Raw genomic sequence first — 17,244 nt, 5'->3', positions numbered from 1 at the left:
CGCCTTTTCTCTCTCTAGAAATGAACCGGTTCTTTCGTTTGCTTTCTCCATGACGCACATATGCTCAAAATGAAGCACCCAAAATGCAAATCGAATATCTAGCATATTTGTTGCTAGAGTTATGTGATTTTGAAGATTGGGAGTCTATTCAATTTGCTTTCCGATCATGTTTTCATGCTCTGCATTTACACGCCTACATGGACTGAATTCTTTTTCCTGGTGAAACATGACTTTCTCTTCTTGATGCTAAGGTATGGTTTTTGTGACATCCCCAAAATCACGGCTAGAAAAGACTAGTTTAATTTATGCTTTTAAAACAATTTCAGAGTAATCCTTTGATTAAAAGAGTTGCGGAATTTGTTCCCAAAACAAAATATGATAAAAATAAGATTTACCAAAGCATTTCTTAAAGAAATGTATTTTTCGTTATATTACAATACTCGAGATGTCATCTTCCGATAAACAGACCAAAAGCATAAGCATTTCAATACAGACCTTACAACAGTTAAATATAACGACATGTCTATAATCCAAAAATAACTTGACAAGTCATCCAACTTATGCTCTGGTGCCACTATCTGTAATACAAAGAAACTGAGTGGATCAGGCTTGGGAGCCTGGTGAGTATATAGGGTTTTCAACCCACAATAAATAATTATATTTAATTCCACAAACCAACAATAACCCAATTATCCATTCCCCTTATTCTCACTTTACGTCCCTAAAACAACTAACACAAGGGACCTAGTCTTAGAATATTTCATCGGGGCGACAACACATGCATTCGGGGGTTTCCCGACAATATATGTCAAATAAGGCAACCATGAGGGGGATGGAGTACAGTGAATGAATACCCAAGTTCATTAACACCTACAGGTGGCGAACCTGCTAGCGTTCCACATGACTGTCTAGAAAAGTCCGTGGTCGTCATCTAAACTCCGCTAAATGACTGAATCAAAAACATTGAGGTTTCTCATCTTTTTATCAGAAGCAACTATCTACCCATGTTCTACCCAACATTTTAGTAGATAAAATATACATTTTTATACATAGTTTAAAACCTGTATAGTATGTTCATTCAAAACACATTCCAGATAAAAGATGAGGCACATAAACATAACACGTATTTCATAGAGAATAAATCATATCTATGAGATTAGAAGATAACATAGATACACTCACATAACAAATATACTTAGTACGTTAAATCGATACTTGTATAAAATCGTGCATTTGAAAGAGATTATGTACCCCCTTCAAATCAACACCAATATATAAACACATAACACATATTTCATAGTAAATACTTCGTATTTATGTATTAGAAGAAAGTAACTACACACTCACTTGATCAGAAGATGATCGGACAACAATACGGCTTATAGAAGTAGTATTCTTCGGTAGATCTGGAAGATCTTCACAAAAAACCAGACTCCTCGCGGGCAGAGCTTCGACTCGGAAATCTTACTTCTCGGGATCTTCGGGGCTTCAGGACTTGCTTCGGGTTTCAAGAATGATACCGAGGCTTCAGGATAATCCGTGCACGAAAAACGAGGTAAAACGGGAGAGAGATGAGGAATTGAGCAAAGAAACTTGGAAGCCTCGACTCCCTTTTATAGGGTCTGGATCCTCGATTTACGCTGGGCGTAAATCTAGGTACGCTGGGCGTAACCCGGATAAGGTCGCTGACTCCCCCATTTGGATAATATCGGATATTTTATAATTAAATTTAATATCGAAATTATTTAATAAACTTCAAAAATTCATATCTTCCTCATACAAACTCCGTTTTCGATGTTCTTTATATCCTCGCGTAGGTGAGACTACTATCTACAACTTTTATTTAGACTCCGTTAGCTAATTTTGAATTTATTTTTATTATTTATTTTTAGTAGGCTGGGACAGGAAAACTCCGCTATAAATTCATATCTTCTTCATCCGACGTCCGTTTTCGTCTATCTTTTTATCATTTCACTACTATTAACGAGATCTTCGATTCTCGTTTAGATTGTTTCGGCTAAAAACCGCTCGAACTCAAATCGAGTATTCGAGTTGCATACTGCTAAGTCGAAACTTAGAAAAATCATAACTTTGTCATACGAAGTCAGATTTGGACGTTCTTTTTATGGACGCTCTCGGTTTAACATATTCTACGACTTTCGTTTAGATCGCTAAGGCTAAATATTACTCTAACGTAAATTTCACTTTTTACGTCATTCAGCGTTGCCGGTTCTGTCGCGAAACTTCGACAGGTCATAACTTCTTCGTTATAACTCGGATTTCGGCATTCTTTATATCTTTGGAATCCTTGATTCAACCACTACATCTTTATGCAAAAAATATCGGGCTTATCTCACATTTCAATTTCGACGCTTATTTTATTCTTAATTCATTAAATTATAATAATTAAGAAAATAAACACATAATTCACATAATACTCAAATATTTCATCATTAATACTTCAAAAAGAGTTACAAGGGTTAACCTACACTATTACATCAACAATAATGCCTAGTCTGGAAACGCGGGCGTTACAGTTTTCTTAGTATTAGTTTCTATTGATGATTTGATTGTTTCGCTATTAGTTCATCTCAAGGCGTTCCTGATTACAGTAGTGTTTCAATTTCACTGAACAAGGATCGTATGGATTGCAACTACAACACGACGGTGGAATTTTACTGTCATCGTTGAAGTTGACGCCTTCAACAACAATACAAAATATAATGGTTTCTTTTATAAGCTTTTCGTTGTTTGATTTCTAAAATTTCGTTTAAGTTAATTTGAAAAATTATGCATGTTAAGTGTATGATAAAATGGATTTATGAAATTTCTTACAACAAGTTCCTTTTACTTGTTCATAAATAGATCCTTGTTGTTAGTAAGTTTATCATAGAAACTTACAAGGTGATTACCCCACCCGCTTTGAAATTTGTTTTCTTTTCTGTTTTAAGGTTTTTTTGTGCTTTGTTTAATTTGTTTTATGTGTTGTTTATTTTGTTGCAGGTTGTTTTGGTGATTTTGTAATTGTTAAATATTGATCTAAAATCTAAAGTGGTAAGTTAACTGATTAAATGTCTTTTATTACTAAAATTAATATCTTAAAGTCGGTGAGTTTTTTCTTAAATTCCTAGAGAATTATTGTGGTTATGACATATTTTTTTTTTTATGTTTCTTATTTCTTGCAAGGTTCCTACGAAACAAACATGGCGGTAAGCCTCTATATATCATTCTTCATTTGATCGTTTTTTCCATATTCATTTTTGGTTGAGTTTTTAGTTGATTTTTATCGTTTGTTTGTATGGAATTGAATATGTTGTCTACATAATTCATAATATTGTTGATTAATCCTTAATGACAGATAAAACCCCTCTATACCTATGATGCATTTCTTAAATCTTATTTTTTTTCTTATCTCTTCTTATTCAGATCGAACCCTTGAATCTTCGAATGATAGCATAACTTATCATGTACCATCTGCCTCATAACAATCCCATCATATTTTTTATGTTTCTTTAATCGATTATACCATTAAAATTTTAATTTAGAAATGAGAGTTTGTTCAAAGATTCAAATGGTGGTGTCTTTTTATTGGATCATCTTCATACGTTGTTCTCTCTTTCCTTATTATCTTATGTTATGTTCTTACATTGATTAAAAATTTGATCTTTATATGGTTTTCTCGTCACTCTTATTTGTGTCGTTTTAATTAATTAAAAGTGGAGTATTTAACTTTTTATTCTATTTTGAGGTCATTTTTTTATAATGTTTATGAGTTATAAATTCATGTGTGTATGTTAAAGTGTTTTTTTTTGTTATACACAAACAGCAACATACATGCATACAAACATAAAAAAAAAGTAACAAATAAATGATGTTTTGTGGAATATAACATTATCCTTTCATAGCATTGTACTTTAAGTTTTTGTCAATTATAGCATCGAACTTTCGTTCTCTATTTTGTTAAAGCGTAACTTACTTCCATTTTTTATCAAACATAAAATCCTACTAATTTCCATCGATTTACCAAAAACATACAAGCAATGCATGTGAAAGCCCACTTATCGTTTAATTGCGTTTCATGATCTTTGCTTCATTGTTCCCATGAGGACTATATACATCATGGCTTTCAGATCTTTTCTTTTAGGTATTAGTTAAACATTGTTCTTTTTTTTTTTTCAGATTCTTTTAGATGTACAATGGGTTTTTTGGGTTGTATCATTTTTGGTACTTGTTATGTGTATGTTTATGTTAATGTGAGAAAAACTTCCATCGTTTTTGAAGAATAATATAGAATCTTTAACTCCTAACAATCAGTTTGCCATATTTGGAAATTAGTAAATTTACAGAATGCGATGAAATATATGTTAATAAAAAGTCGGTGTTTGATGAAAATAATGATGCTACAAAAAGTATTAAAACACCCTTCTTTCTTCAATAGACATGACATGTTCACCTTAACGTAATTATAACTTTCAATAGATGAGTTTCGAAGTTACGGTATTCTGATATTGAATGTGCTTAAAAATCAATAGATTATGATTGTGTTTGAAAGTTCTAAGATGCATATACATGTGTAATCGTAGTCGACTACTTTGAACTGAAGTAAGGTTACGTAAACCCAAAAATTAGGGCTTTTTTTTTTTTTTACTTTTGTTTTAAGAGTCTTATTGTTGATCAATGGCAAAATAAATACATTATAAGTAGGACAAGAGGAGTAATTGATGTTAGTATTCGATTGTGAATGTTTTTTAGTAGAAAAATAATAACGAATGGTATAACTGTCATTCATTACTAACGATTACTTGTTGGTTGTATGTTTTGTATATTGTTAAATTCATATTCAGTTGTGAATGAGTACTTTATTGAGTATGTATGTGGTTTTGATCCTGTACATGATTTTGTATGTAAAGAATAATGTTGTAGGAGTTCCAACTGTTTTATGTGAGTAAGTTAATTACACTGTTTGTTTATTGATGATTATTGTTAACATTCCTCTGATTTTGGGGACAAGAGGAGTAATTGATGTTAGTATTCGATTGTGAATGGTGTTTAGTAGAAAAATAATAACGAAGGGTATAAATGTCATTCATTACTAATGATTACTTGTAAAATCCGATTGTTTTAGAGACAGAAGTACTGTTTTTAGTATTAATCATTGTTGTTGGTTGTATGTTTTGTATATTGTTAAAGTCATATTCAGTTGTGAATGTGTACTTTATTGAGTATGTATGTGGTTTTGATCCTGTACATGATTTTGTATGTAAAGAATAATGTTGTAGGAGTCCCAACTGTTTTATGTGATTAAGTTAATTACACTGTTTGTTTATTGATGATTATTGTAAAAATTCCTCTGTTGGGTATGTGTTTAATTGTGTTTGTGTTTAGTAGGTATAATTTATGATTATTTGAGTTGTTAATGATTCAATTATGAGTTATAAATGATTAAGGTATTTTAATTCTACTATTAGGTAGAAAGAAAAGCGTGAGGATATTACTAAAGACGACATTCAGCAAATTCACTAATGAAGAATCCAATCCATTGCTTCTTGATATTGAAGATGAAGACAATGAAGGAAACAAACTAGTACAACCTCAGATTAGAAGAGAAAGACAAAAGAAGTGTTCAACACCTAAGAAGAAAACTAAAAAACAAACTGGTGGTGATGATGATTATATGAAATTTAAAATGTTAAATATCAGTTGGAATCTATAGTGAGTATGTGTCTTATTTTTTGGACAAGTGTGGGGGAACGTGTTAATCGCACACCAGCTCATTCAATGCGAAGGGATCTTAAAGTTGTAGTTTTGAGCTTAGATTCAAGTAATGTACTTGTTTATAAATAAATTTATTTAGAGTTTGATGTTGTAGTTAGTTTTAATAACTTGTGTTGTTTTGTATTTATTAATAGAAAAGAACATGAAACCCAAAGTCAATGTGAAGAAGTTTGATGGAGGAAATTCAAGGTTTTCAAAAGCTAAAAAAAAATATATAGAAAAAAAAGGTATGAATGATGATTTCATGTAATGTAACTTGTATATTAAAGTATATTCAGTTATGATTATGTTGTCTAATTATTGGCAGGTTTGATTGAAAGTTATGAGATGACAGAAGATAGTGGACTAAATAGGGAAAATGAATTGAGAACAAAAAGACGTTTTGATAGATGTAAAATAAAAGGTGATGAAGTTGTTGTTATAAACTCATTTTCAGGTAGTGTTTTTTTTTTAATAAATTTAGTATAATATTGGTTTGGTAATTTATTTATAATCATTTATTGTCTTAAATATGTCTTAACAGGAAAAGATAATGCTACTGTCAAGAAGCTTGACGAAGATGAAGACTCTGATTTTGAAGCTGACAAACCTATGGTAACAAGGAAAAAGAGAAGGCATCATACTTCATTCAAAGATGATGACAAAGAAAATGTGAAGAAATTTAAAAGACAAAGGACTAAAGAAGGAAATGTGTTGAAGCCAAGAAAACTGCCTAAAGTTGTAGCAAGTGGTGCAGAAGAAGCAAGGCGAATACAAGTACGGACATCTCCAAATGTTTTGTACAGTTGTATGCATAACCTTAGCAAGGAACAGGAAGCTTATATTTCTTCTATTGGTCTGGGGCATTTGTTGAATATGAAAGTGGATGGGTGTGCATCAATTATGGGGCATTATATTGTCAAGAATTTTAATGCAGATAGGATGGGACTCAAACTTCATCATGGAGAGATACCAATCAATCGGCAAGTTATTCACGAAATGTTGGGTTTGCCTCTGGGACATGTTACAATAAAGTCCATGCCTTATAGAGAAGTCACAGACAACACGGTAACTGTTTGGAGAAAACAATTCGAAGATGAAGATAATATTTGACCAAGGGCAGTTTAACAAGTTATTATGCAATCAACACGTGCAGATTTAATGTTTAAAGTAAACATCTTTGTCCTGTTGTGTAATACACTAGGTCAGTCGATGAGCATGGGAACATGTGACCTGTCGATGTTATGAAAAGTGACGAAAGACCTGGATCTAAGTGACATTGATTGGTGTGGATATGTTTTTGATTGCCTTAAGGAGACAAAAAGTGCATGGAATCCAAACAGCAAAAAAGGATTCTTTGTTGGGCCAATTATATTACTGTTGGTAAGATTTGTATTAAATTAAACTGTCATTCAATATTTGTAGCCTTATGTGTGCAGATACATTAAAGTGTATTTAAGTAATACCTTTTTTATTTGTCTTTGTTGTAGTTGCTATATGTAGAAAGTGTTCGATGTGATTCAGTGAAGATTGTACGATGCTGACCAACAATATGTTGTTGGAATGTTGATAAACTACGTGAGCGAGAAAGAGTAAAGAGTAGGACAATTGGTCTGGGTATGGGTGAATTGCAAGATCCATTTCAAGTCATCAATGAATCATCGGGAAATGGTAATGTAGGGCAAGAAAAAGTTCAGGTAATATTTTATTGTATTGAACAATGCATATGAAATTTATTATTTGTTATTTTGGTATAATGTTAATTGATTACATTCATACATTATTGACAGGGAAATGATGCAGGAGGTGTAAGGTGTAAGGTAGTAATATAATATAATCATTACTAAATAATAAGTTATTAGTACAACAACTAATATTGTGTTACTTTTTGTAGGGAAATAAAGGAGATGATATTTTTAGTGGAAGTGGGGAAAGTGTTGAGGTAGTTTACTACCTATTCACATTTGAATAATGAGTTACTAAAGTATTAATTAATACTAACCGACATATTAATGTTTTTATTTGGTTTGTAACGTAATTCTATTGTGGTGACCTAATTAGACAACTATTTCATCAATAAAGGAGATGTACGACATGATATTGCAGCAAAAGAAAGTGTTGGAAGACAAAATAAATGATGCTGTCAAGAAATATCCTGATAATCAGTTGGTCAAAGAATGGAAAAACAAAGTAAATGATTTGTTTACTGAAGTTTCCGCATCAGAGGAACCAGAACAATCTCAATGGTGGTATGATAACGAGGCTGAAACTGAACGTACGCTGATTCTAGCTACAACTAACAAACAGTTTGACAACTCCCCGATAGCAAAATGTGGTATTCAAATGTCACAGGAATATGCAGACTTCGCGAATAGATCTGGAACAAAATCTTTTAAGAATACACCACCATCTAAAATGGAAATGCCAATTCCTTTGTCTATAGTACCATTCAACAACGATGAACATTGGGTTAGTAGAAGAGGGTACAGGTCTCGCATGAAATCCGAATATCTGAAATCTCCTTACATTATACGAGCTATTGATATCATCAAAGGAGTTCCACGGCAGGAAAAACGTGTAGCAGAATGGATATTCTCTCTCCAGGGAGAGCCAAAGTAAGTTGCATTTAAAATATTTTTAAAATTACTTAATTTTGTTGGTTGCTTATTAAAATATTATTAATTGTTCATGTCTTTTGCAGTGATATAGTTTTCCACACTTTGGATGGTTTTTTCCAACATGTGAACTATTTGGCCATGTCATTTATTGTTGGAGTCAAGTGTTGAATCTTGATGAAAGTAAGCGTGCACCTGAATCGCCTCTGAGAGTTTATTGCAAGACAGATGTGATGGTATAATTTAATATTGATCAATGTTGATTATATTATTTTTTAAATACAACATATAAAAAGTTAATGAGTTTTTAAAAATCGATCACAGAATTCGTATCTTGAAAGTGATTTAACAGAAAGTCAACGTAAAGATAAATTCATTGAGAATTTGGTGCTTTCTATTGAAGATATGGACGCAAGCCTACGTTTTGTTGGATTGGTAAGAGATATATCTCGACAGTTTACTTACGTGTGCATTTATCATTGATCAAATATGAATATTAAATAAAGTGAATACAATTGTAATGAATAAACGTTGAAGCTTTTCCTACCAATCATCCGTTCCTTCCACATTTTCCTTTTTATGATCAATCTACAACAACCAGAGTTTGTAATCGTTGACAACAACAAAGTTGATGATCCTGATGGTGAGAGATATGGTCAGTTGCCCCAAATCATTGTAAGTGATTAATAAAAATTACTTTACATATTTAATAAAAAAATTTATATGTGTTGACAATGTTTTTTACATTTTCAGAAAGAGTACATAGTTGATTACTTAAAATCTCAGAATCATCCAAAAGCTAAGATGTTTTCGCATGTGATGCCACATAGACTGGAAATGCCTTGGAGAACAATAAACAACAGCATTGATTGTGGTGTGTTTACGATGCGTCACATGGAAACATATATGGGTGGAAGTATGAATGAGTTTAAAGCTGGGTTCAAGAACGAGTCTTCTGCACAAGATGATTAACTTGTTAAACTGAGGACAAAGTATTTATACAAAATCATCACTCATGAATATAATGTGCAAAAGGATTATGTGTTGCAAAAGGTTGATGAATTCCACAAGATTCCTTCAAAACAACATTCTCAACTGTTGGCCATTGCAAAGGAAGAAATTCACAGGAGATTGGATGATTTAAGTTAGGGTTTAGGTCATTTTTGGTCACTTAACTTTTAGTTTTGTGCTCATTTGGTCACTTAACTCTTTTTAAGTTTTAAAAAGTCATCAAACTTTTGGCTTTGTGCTCATTTAGTCACTTAACTTTTAGTTTGGTCACATTTAGTCACCTAACTTGTAAAATTGTGCTCATTTAGTCACTAAACTTTTAGAATTTTTCAAAAGTTTAGTGACTAAATGAACACAATTTTAAAAGTTAGGTGACTAAATGAGCTCAAATTTAAGAGTTAAGTGACCAAAATAAAAGTTAAGTGACTAAATGAGCACAAAATCAAAAGTTTGATGACCTTTTAAAACTTAAAAAGAGTTAAGTGACCAAATGAGCACAAAACCAAAAGTTAAGTGACCAAAAATGACCTAAACCCTAATTTAAGTTAATTATGTTAAAAAAGTTATTTTAGTTATGACTTCAATGGTTTCTTTTGGATAGTTTAAAAACAATGCTTTTGTATGCTAAGGATATTAACTTGGGTTGCTGAACGTACAATAGTTACTTTTGGTTTGCTAATTTTAGTAATGGACTAGTGATATTTTAGTAGTTATAATTTAACATTAACATTTGAAAAATTAAGTTATGTTAAAATATGATGATTAACATTGATGGTATAGTGTTAGTGTATATTCAGTAATGATTGTTACTAACAAACATTTGTTAATATGCTATGTTACTATGACCATACAATCAGAATTTTTAATAATTAAAGTGAACATATCTATATTATATAATGATTGTTAGTGGGTTTATATCTTAAAGTATGTTGTTATTTAAATATTGATTAATAGCATAAACACTTACTTGAATTATTCCTAACATATTATACTTTAAATGCAAATTGTTTTATCTAAACAGAAGAGTATTTAACAATTTTCATATCATCAATATGTTGAAAATAATTAATGTATTTATGATGTTATTCATTATTGACTAAACTTAAGGGTTTAAAGTCGACCATGGTTAAACTTATGACTAAAATTTACCCAAACGCAAACGTCAATCAATATATGATGTATAGGTGTTTTAAAAGTTAATCGTACAAACATTTGTTATTAAGATATACTACTAACAGCATACAATAAACTATGAATACTGCTTGGATTGTATATGACTATAGTATATAATGATTGATGGTTTTATAAGTTCAAGAAAGGAAAAGTATATCTATTGTAAGTGCGAACCGTTTCAATCTAATAAAAGAGGTTTAAATGCCAGATAATATCATTAATCTGTTAACATTACCAAATTTGGCATTACTATTATTCATCGATGAATAAAACAAAACGTTAAAAATAATGAAAGTGTTTTAAGATAACATAACCTACTAAATCATAGAAACATATCCTTATTCTTAGGCTGTTAGGTGTAGGCAACGCCCACGGGGGCGTTTTTGCACGTTATAACATTATAAACACCGCCCCTCCTCCCTGTTTTTTCGTGTTATTAGTATGCATGTTGCTTTCTGTTACCACCACAAACACCTTTTTTCTTCTTTTTTTCTTCTAAAAACGTCAGTGGGAGCCCACTCCGACCGGTCTTAAAAACTAAAATACGAAGAGTCTCGAAAATCAAAAAATTTTGGTTGGCAATGATGATCTTCCCGTGATCAGTAAATCATGATTGACGCCCCAATATCCCAAATCTATTGCAACGGTAAAAAATCTCAAATTTGGTTATGATTCCTATTTTAGTTATGTACTTCGATATTGATTCCTCTTTATTCTGTATAAATTGAAAAGACTGAATCCTAAAATTCCAAGCACCCCATCGATTAAAGTCTTTACTTCTGATTCCTCTTTATTATCTGCTTTGATGCCATTTGCCTATTTTCCATTTGGATTTCTGATTATTTATCCCAATTTATGGATTTCAAATATAGGAGTTCAAGAATTCAATTGTTTTTTTGATTCTATCTTCTGAGTTCTAATTAGTGTGGAAAGAGGAGGATGTCAACCATTCAGCCTGTGCTAATTTTTGATTTCTTACTTTTTGGTTCTTCTTATTAGTGTAGTGGAAAGAGGAGTATGAGGACCCTTAATCTTAGTCTTTTACTCCTTTACCTGGATGTAATCTAATTTCTTCTTAGTGCTAATCAAATTTACTCACTTTTTGTTGTTTGTTTAATATATATGTAATATATGTACTTTAGGTGTCCGACAAATCGCCTTCTTCCAATGTCTCAGTGTTTCTTTATAAATTATAGAGATTAAAGTAAGCCTAAGGTTGGATGATGTGGACTCGACGTAGCTTAAGGCCTCGGTGAGCTCGACAATCACCGCGTTGACCCCTTAGCTTGGCAATTCGGCTACTATTCACCGAAGAGAGAGGATGTATTGAGATAAGGAAATAGACGTTGGAGGTGGTCAAATGTGACCGTTTTTTCAAAAAAAAAAAATTAGAAAATCCTTCTTTTTAACCTTAAATATATACCAATCTTTCTCATATTTACCTCACTTCACAACCTTCAAATTATCACTCAAACCATTCAATTTTTTTTTTTGAAAAAATGGCTTCATCATACAACTCAAAAGCTCAAACAAATACCAAACAAAACACTCAAAACCCAAATGCTCACCTTCTTCACCAACATTCATCCAAAACCACACACGATCGGCCTATTTATTCTCCACCGAATCTACATTTTGGTGGTGTTACTACCCATTTCAAGCCCAAAATCAACCTCAATACCAAAATCAACATCAATTCCAAAACCAACCACAATTTCAAAGACAACTCCAGTTTCAAAACCAACCACAAATGAACTTCTTATCCCAAATGATGCATGAGTTCAATCCATTTGATGATCTTCTCGAGTCCTCAATGAACCATCAAACCGAATTTCAAACTGAAGTGGAACCAGAAATCGTCCCGGAAAAAGAATCCGAGCCTGAAGAGAATCCACCACAAAAAAAAGTGGAATGGCACCTCCAAAGCAATTGACATCTGCCGAATAAAAGATGTTAACGCGTGCTTGGGTGGATGTTTCTGAAGATCCTATGGTTGGAAACAACCAAGCTTGTCCAACTTTCTTCCGAAAATCACATGTCGGTTTCTGAACGAGATGAATCTTGGCGATTACCGGAAAAAAGACCAAGTTTATTCTAAGTGGCGAAATGTTAACAAAGTCGTGACAGAGTTCAAGGGGTTGTTTTCGAGTGTGAAACGACAATGGCAAAGTGGTGCAAACAACAAAACCATTTTGCAAAAATCTCTTGAAATGTATCAGGAACAAAAAGGGGTGCCATTTAAATTTTTACATGTTTGGAAGATTGTAAAATTGTCAAAAAAAATGGTTGGATGTGGCATCTTCTCAAACCTTTACGGGTGGTTTGTCTAAAAGAACCAAAATGTTTGAAACGACACATAGTTAATCGTCTAATGCACATATCGGGATTGATCTCAATGAAGATGAGCCTTTTGAGGTTCCAAGAGCGACTCATCCCATGGGAAGAGACAATTCCAAGCGAAAGGGAAAAACGGTGACAACTACTACCGACGACGTGGAGAAACTATCAACAAAAATGGACGGTTTGAAGTCTTTCTTGGAGCGCTACTTGAACTTTGCACAAGAGAAAGAAAAAACTCGTGTCATGTCCATTTCAATGAGACCCACAACCAAGTTATCCGGACACGAATGAGAAAAGACTTTAAAAGCCAAAGAGGAGCTTGCAAAAAAATATAACATCTAGTTTGGGTTTTTTAATTTTAATGTCTTTTTTTTTTTTTTTTTTACATTTCTATGTTTTTTTTTTTTTTAATTTCTAAGTTTGTAATTTGAATTTCTATGTTTTTTTTGGTGTGTTGTATTTTTATTTTAAGTTTAAAAAAGATTTTATGTTTAAATTATTTATTTTGTATATTAAAAAAAATAACATATGAAGTGTGGCTTATAAAACCGAAAAACCGGACCGGAACCAGAATCGAATCAGAAGTCTTATCTGGTTTCCAGGTATTTAGGGTATGGGTCCAACGGGTCCGGGTATTCCGGGTAAAAAAACCGGAACCGGTTTTTGGAACCGGATATGTAAAAAACCCGGAACCGGGTTTAATGGACCGGAACCGATTTTTGTACGTTTTATAAAGTTTTTATACATGAAATATAAATAAATATGTAAAAAAGATTATAAGTTGATGACTATTTTATCATAATCTATATAAGTTTTAAAAAATGAATATGCTAGAAATATATTTTTGGTATAGAAATTTGTATAAAAAATAATGTCCGTTAAAGATGAAATATTATTTATACATTTTTTATCTAAAGAAAATGGATGTAGGATTGCAGATGGTTGTTTATCATAATCTCAATTTGCATATGAACTTTCATAATAATAATAAAAAAAGAGAAAACATTCAAGTAATGGAAAATTCGCAAATATGAAGCATGACATTCATCTAATAAAATCTCAGCCTATCTCTTATTCCACTCTATGGTGAACTTTATTTGTAAGAACCATAATTTATATGTAATATTAATATTAGATAAATGGTTATAAGTTTGGTTTTATATATTAAACAATGGTTTAATTAAAAAGGGTGATTTCGTCATTTGTAAGAAATTTTGGAAAATTGACTTATGGTGTTTTATTTAAGTGAATTTGACTATATAATAGTGTATTTGATCAAAAAGAGTGAAATCGAAAGTTTTATTATTTTTAGTATCAACTTGTTTTGTTGGCTTAATGGGTTAAAGTTTTATAAACTTTTAGCCTATTTACAGTGGATCGTTTACAAAAGGTTATATATTCAATTTGTTGTTTAATTATTCTAACTGTTTTTTTTAAATAGAACCTCTAATCATGTTACAATTAACTCATCCCTATGATCGTACAATATATATTACAATCACATAACTAAAAACTCATATTTCACGGTAATATTAAACCAACTTTGTTATATCACGTTACTTTAAAAAAAAAAAACATCAATGTCGTCAATAACCTAAATGTAATTTTTTGTTTATTAATTTTTATATAACGGTTTAAAGATTATGCGATTGAGATAATTACAAAAAATAATAATAATAAAGAAAATAAAAAAATCTGGGTTTTCCGGTTCTAAACCTATTTTACCCGGTTCCACCTTACCCACTTTACTATTTCTGGGTTTTCGGTTCTAGACCCACTTTACCCGGTACCGTACCCGGAACCGGTTCCTATATACCGGTCTGGTTTTCGGTTCTAAAAAATCTCGTTAAACCGTTCCGGGTTTTCCGGGTCCGGGTCCATCCGGTCTGGGTTTGGACCCACTTTCATCCCTAGTGTGGCAACTCGTGCCTACCAAATGACAAGTTTTGCTAAGAATGTGGTAAGTGTGATTTGGCGCCTACGTGGACCATGACAAGTGTGACACCATACCCACCAGCCTAATTGCACAATTGATGTTCTAGAGGCAATGAGTTTCTTGTCCTTTTTTTTTTTAGATTTAGATATGGTTTGATTTCTTGGGGCTTTGGATTTAATTTTTCTGAATATGGTGGTGACTGTTGTGAACCGTAGTGATTGTCAGAAGCGACGGTTTTCCTGAGTTGAAATTAATGGAGTGTTTCATCATATGTATGTTAAATAAGAGAGAAGAAAAGGACGTCGGGCAATTTTGATGGAGAAAAGAAGGGCCTAAAGTGTTTATATTGGTTTATGACAAAACTTCATGAATGGTCATGTAGTATGTAAAAGCCGATTTTGCCTTCTAATGTCTCATGCATTTTCAGACTTGACAAAGAAAAATGAAAGAATTTATCATAAGAACGATTCATTAAAAGTTTTCAAACTATAGGCACCATCTTTGATGACAAAAAATTAAGGATCAAACTCACTTTTTTGAAAACCACATAAACCATTTACAAAGACTTTCCTTATTAAAATATAACCTAAAGGTAGTTCATTAGTAGATATCCAATATCATTGAAGCTTAATAAAAACAATTAATAACTAATATATGTTATTTTTAATCTTTTATCAAGATATATGATAACTATTTTATTAGTAGATATCGAATGTTAATGTTTTTTAGCAGGGGTGAAGCCCGGATTTTGAAATAAAGGGACTTACATTATAATTAAAGGCGGTATACAAGCACAAAAACTAGAAGACCGAAACTAAAACTTCAAAACAATCCCAAAAAAAATACCCAATGTTTTCTCTTTTTTTTCTAGATTGGTTCTTGGTAATAAGATATATTAGACGTATGGTATATTCATCGAAAACAATCTAGTATGCTAGTAGCTCATGATGATCTTGAAAAAGCTTGCATGTTTAACGAACCAAAATAACAATTGAAAAATAAGTTTTGTCAAACAACTAGTTATTTTTGGAAATTATTAGCTAAAAATCAAAATAAAAATAAAAACATAAGATTTGATTGTTTTACAACTTGAAATTGTTTCTTGAGACTTATCTTAACTTATTAAATCATAAGATTTAGGTCCGATAATTATTTAGGGTTTTAAATTTTATAGGATTGAGTTATGAAGATATAAAATAATACCAAACTTGTTTTTTTGTTTTGTTTAAAAAGTTAATTAGTTTCAAATGAAGTTTAAGTGTTTCAAAAATTTAGAGATTATATTGGTGTTATTGTTATATTACTATCTACTTAAAAGAAAAAAGAAAGACAAAACTGCAAAATTGGTCCCTGTGGTATTCAAAAAACTGTGGATAAGGTCCAAAAAGTTTCTGATTTGCATGGAAAGTCCAAAATCAAGATTTTTCCGTGATTTTGGTCCTAAATTTAAGAAATTTTCGTAGTTTTGGTCCATGGAGCACTTGAATTGACTGTTTTGCCCTTTTAGATTCTCTTTGTATTTTTTTATAATTTTTATTTTGTAAGTTTTAATGAAAAAAAGAAAAGAATTATGCTCGTCCACCCCATCATTCCATATGTACCCCTACCCTCTCTCTCTCTCTCTCTCTCTCTCTCTCTCTTCACCATCTTCCTAATCTATCTCGTTTTTTCTCCCCAGAATTCCAATATGCAACATGATGCCCCCATCAAACTCGTTCACTTCACCATTTCTTCACCTAATCACAAACCAAAACACCCTAAAACCAAATCCATCAAGAAAAGTCGAGATTACAACACCTAGCACCCTGTCTACAACGACGTTAGAATGCCTAACTTGGGTAATTGTGTGTCTGAAATCCATGAGCTGAGGAAGAAATTGTTGGATTAGTGTCTAAGTCCATAACTATTTTGGTATGTACTTGACTCGATTATGAGCATGGTCCTTTTGGGTTGCCTTCACCATAGCAATATGTAGGATGAATTGAGGAGAGAAAGGTTTAAATATGATTTATTAATATATTATGAGAATAATATATTAAAGGAGAAATCATATTGTTTAATTAATATTAGTCTAGAATTAATTGATAATTAATTTTGTGGCTAAAAGAGATTAATTAAATTCAGGGGACTGGACTGCAATTATTGGATAATTGAGTTATTGGGCTAAGGAATACTAAAGGAATAAGGGGTGAACGAAATTATGATGGAAGCCCATCATATTTTCGTCCATGGCCTTATCCAGAAGGTTCCATGGGCTGCTTAGAGTTTAAGCTGTCCATTAGGGTTTTGACTGAAACCCTAGCAGCCCACACAAGTATATAAAGGACCCCTTAGGCTCCAAAAACGTGGACAACTGATTCTCTAGGGTTTCTAGTCGTTTTTGGGCAGCCTCTCTGAAGAGGCCTTTAGATCAAT

General features: G+C 31.9%; 2 protein-coding genes across 3 annotated transcripts; both read left to right on the top strand.

The window, feature by feature from the left end:
• Positions 1 to 5,492: 5,492 nt before the first annotated feature.
• LOC145100209 (uncharacterized) lies at positions 5,493 to 7,131 on the top strand. Of its 2 annotated transcripts, none has more exons than XM_079037574.1 (3): positions 5,493 to 5,712; positions 5,910 to 6,211; positions 6,299 to 7,131. In XM_079037574.1, exons 2-3 carry the CDS (start codon positions 6,103 to 6,105, stop codon positions 6,865 to 6,867), a joined length of 678 nt encoding a protein of 225 aa, XP_078893700.1. In that variant the 5' UTR covers positions 5,493 to 5,712; positions 5,910 to 6,102; the 3' UTR covers positions 6,868 to 7,131. The 2 variants fall into 2 exon arrangements, with proteins under 2 accessions (XP_078893700.1, XP_078893701.1); XM_079037575.1 differs by having other exon boundaries at positions 5,493 to 5,821; positions 5,910 to 6,178.
• Positions 7,132 to 8,546: 1,415 nt separating this feature from the next.
• On the top strand, positions 8,547 to 9,501 carry LOC145098543 (uncharacterized). The gene is made up of 4 exons (XM_079036175.1): positions 8,547 to 8,552; positions 8,694 to 8,804; positions 8,907 to 9,044; positions 9,123 to 9,501. The coding sequence occupies exons 1-4, from the start codon at positions 8,547 to 8,549 to the stop codon at positions 9,339 to 9,341; spliced, it is 474 nt and encodes a 157-aa protein (XP_078892301.1). The 3' UTR covers positions 9,342 to 9,501.
• Positions 9,502 to 17,244: the final 7,743 nt, after the last annotated feature.

This window comes from Lactuca serriola, chromosome 4, assembly GCF_051521515.1.
Source record: "Lactuca serriola cultivar US96UC23 chromosome 4, Lser_US96UC23_V15, whole genome shotgun sequence".
Classification (NCBI taxonomy): Eukaryota; Viridiplantae; Streptophyta; class Magnoliopsida; order Asterales; family Asteraceae; genus Lactuca; species Lactuca serriola.
The sequence above is the reverse complement of the archived record's forward strand: the minus strand, read 5'-3'. Positions and strand labels throughout refer to the sequence as shown.

Bases quoted from the DNA above. Each gene is read 5' to 3' on its own strand.
- LOC145098543 (XM_079036175.1), top strand. The intron at 8,805-8,906 runs GTAAGAGATATA...TAAACGTTGAAG, and splicing joins GCCTACGTTTTGTTGGATTG to CTTTTCCTACCAATCATCCG. The intron at 9,045-9,122 runs GTAAGTGATTAA...TTACATTTTCAG, and splicing joins GTCAGTTGCCCCAAATCATT to AAAGAGTACATAGTTGATTA.
- LOC145100209 (XM_079037574.1), top strand. From the start codon at position 6,103: ATGACAGAAGATAGTGGACTAAATAGGGAAAATGAATTGAGAACAAAA. The intron at 6,212-6,298 runs GTAGTGTTTTTT...ATGTCTTAACAG, and splicing joins TGTTATAAACTCATTTTCAG to GAAAAGATAATGCTACTGTC.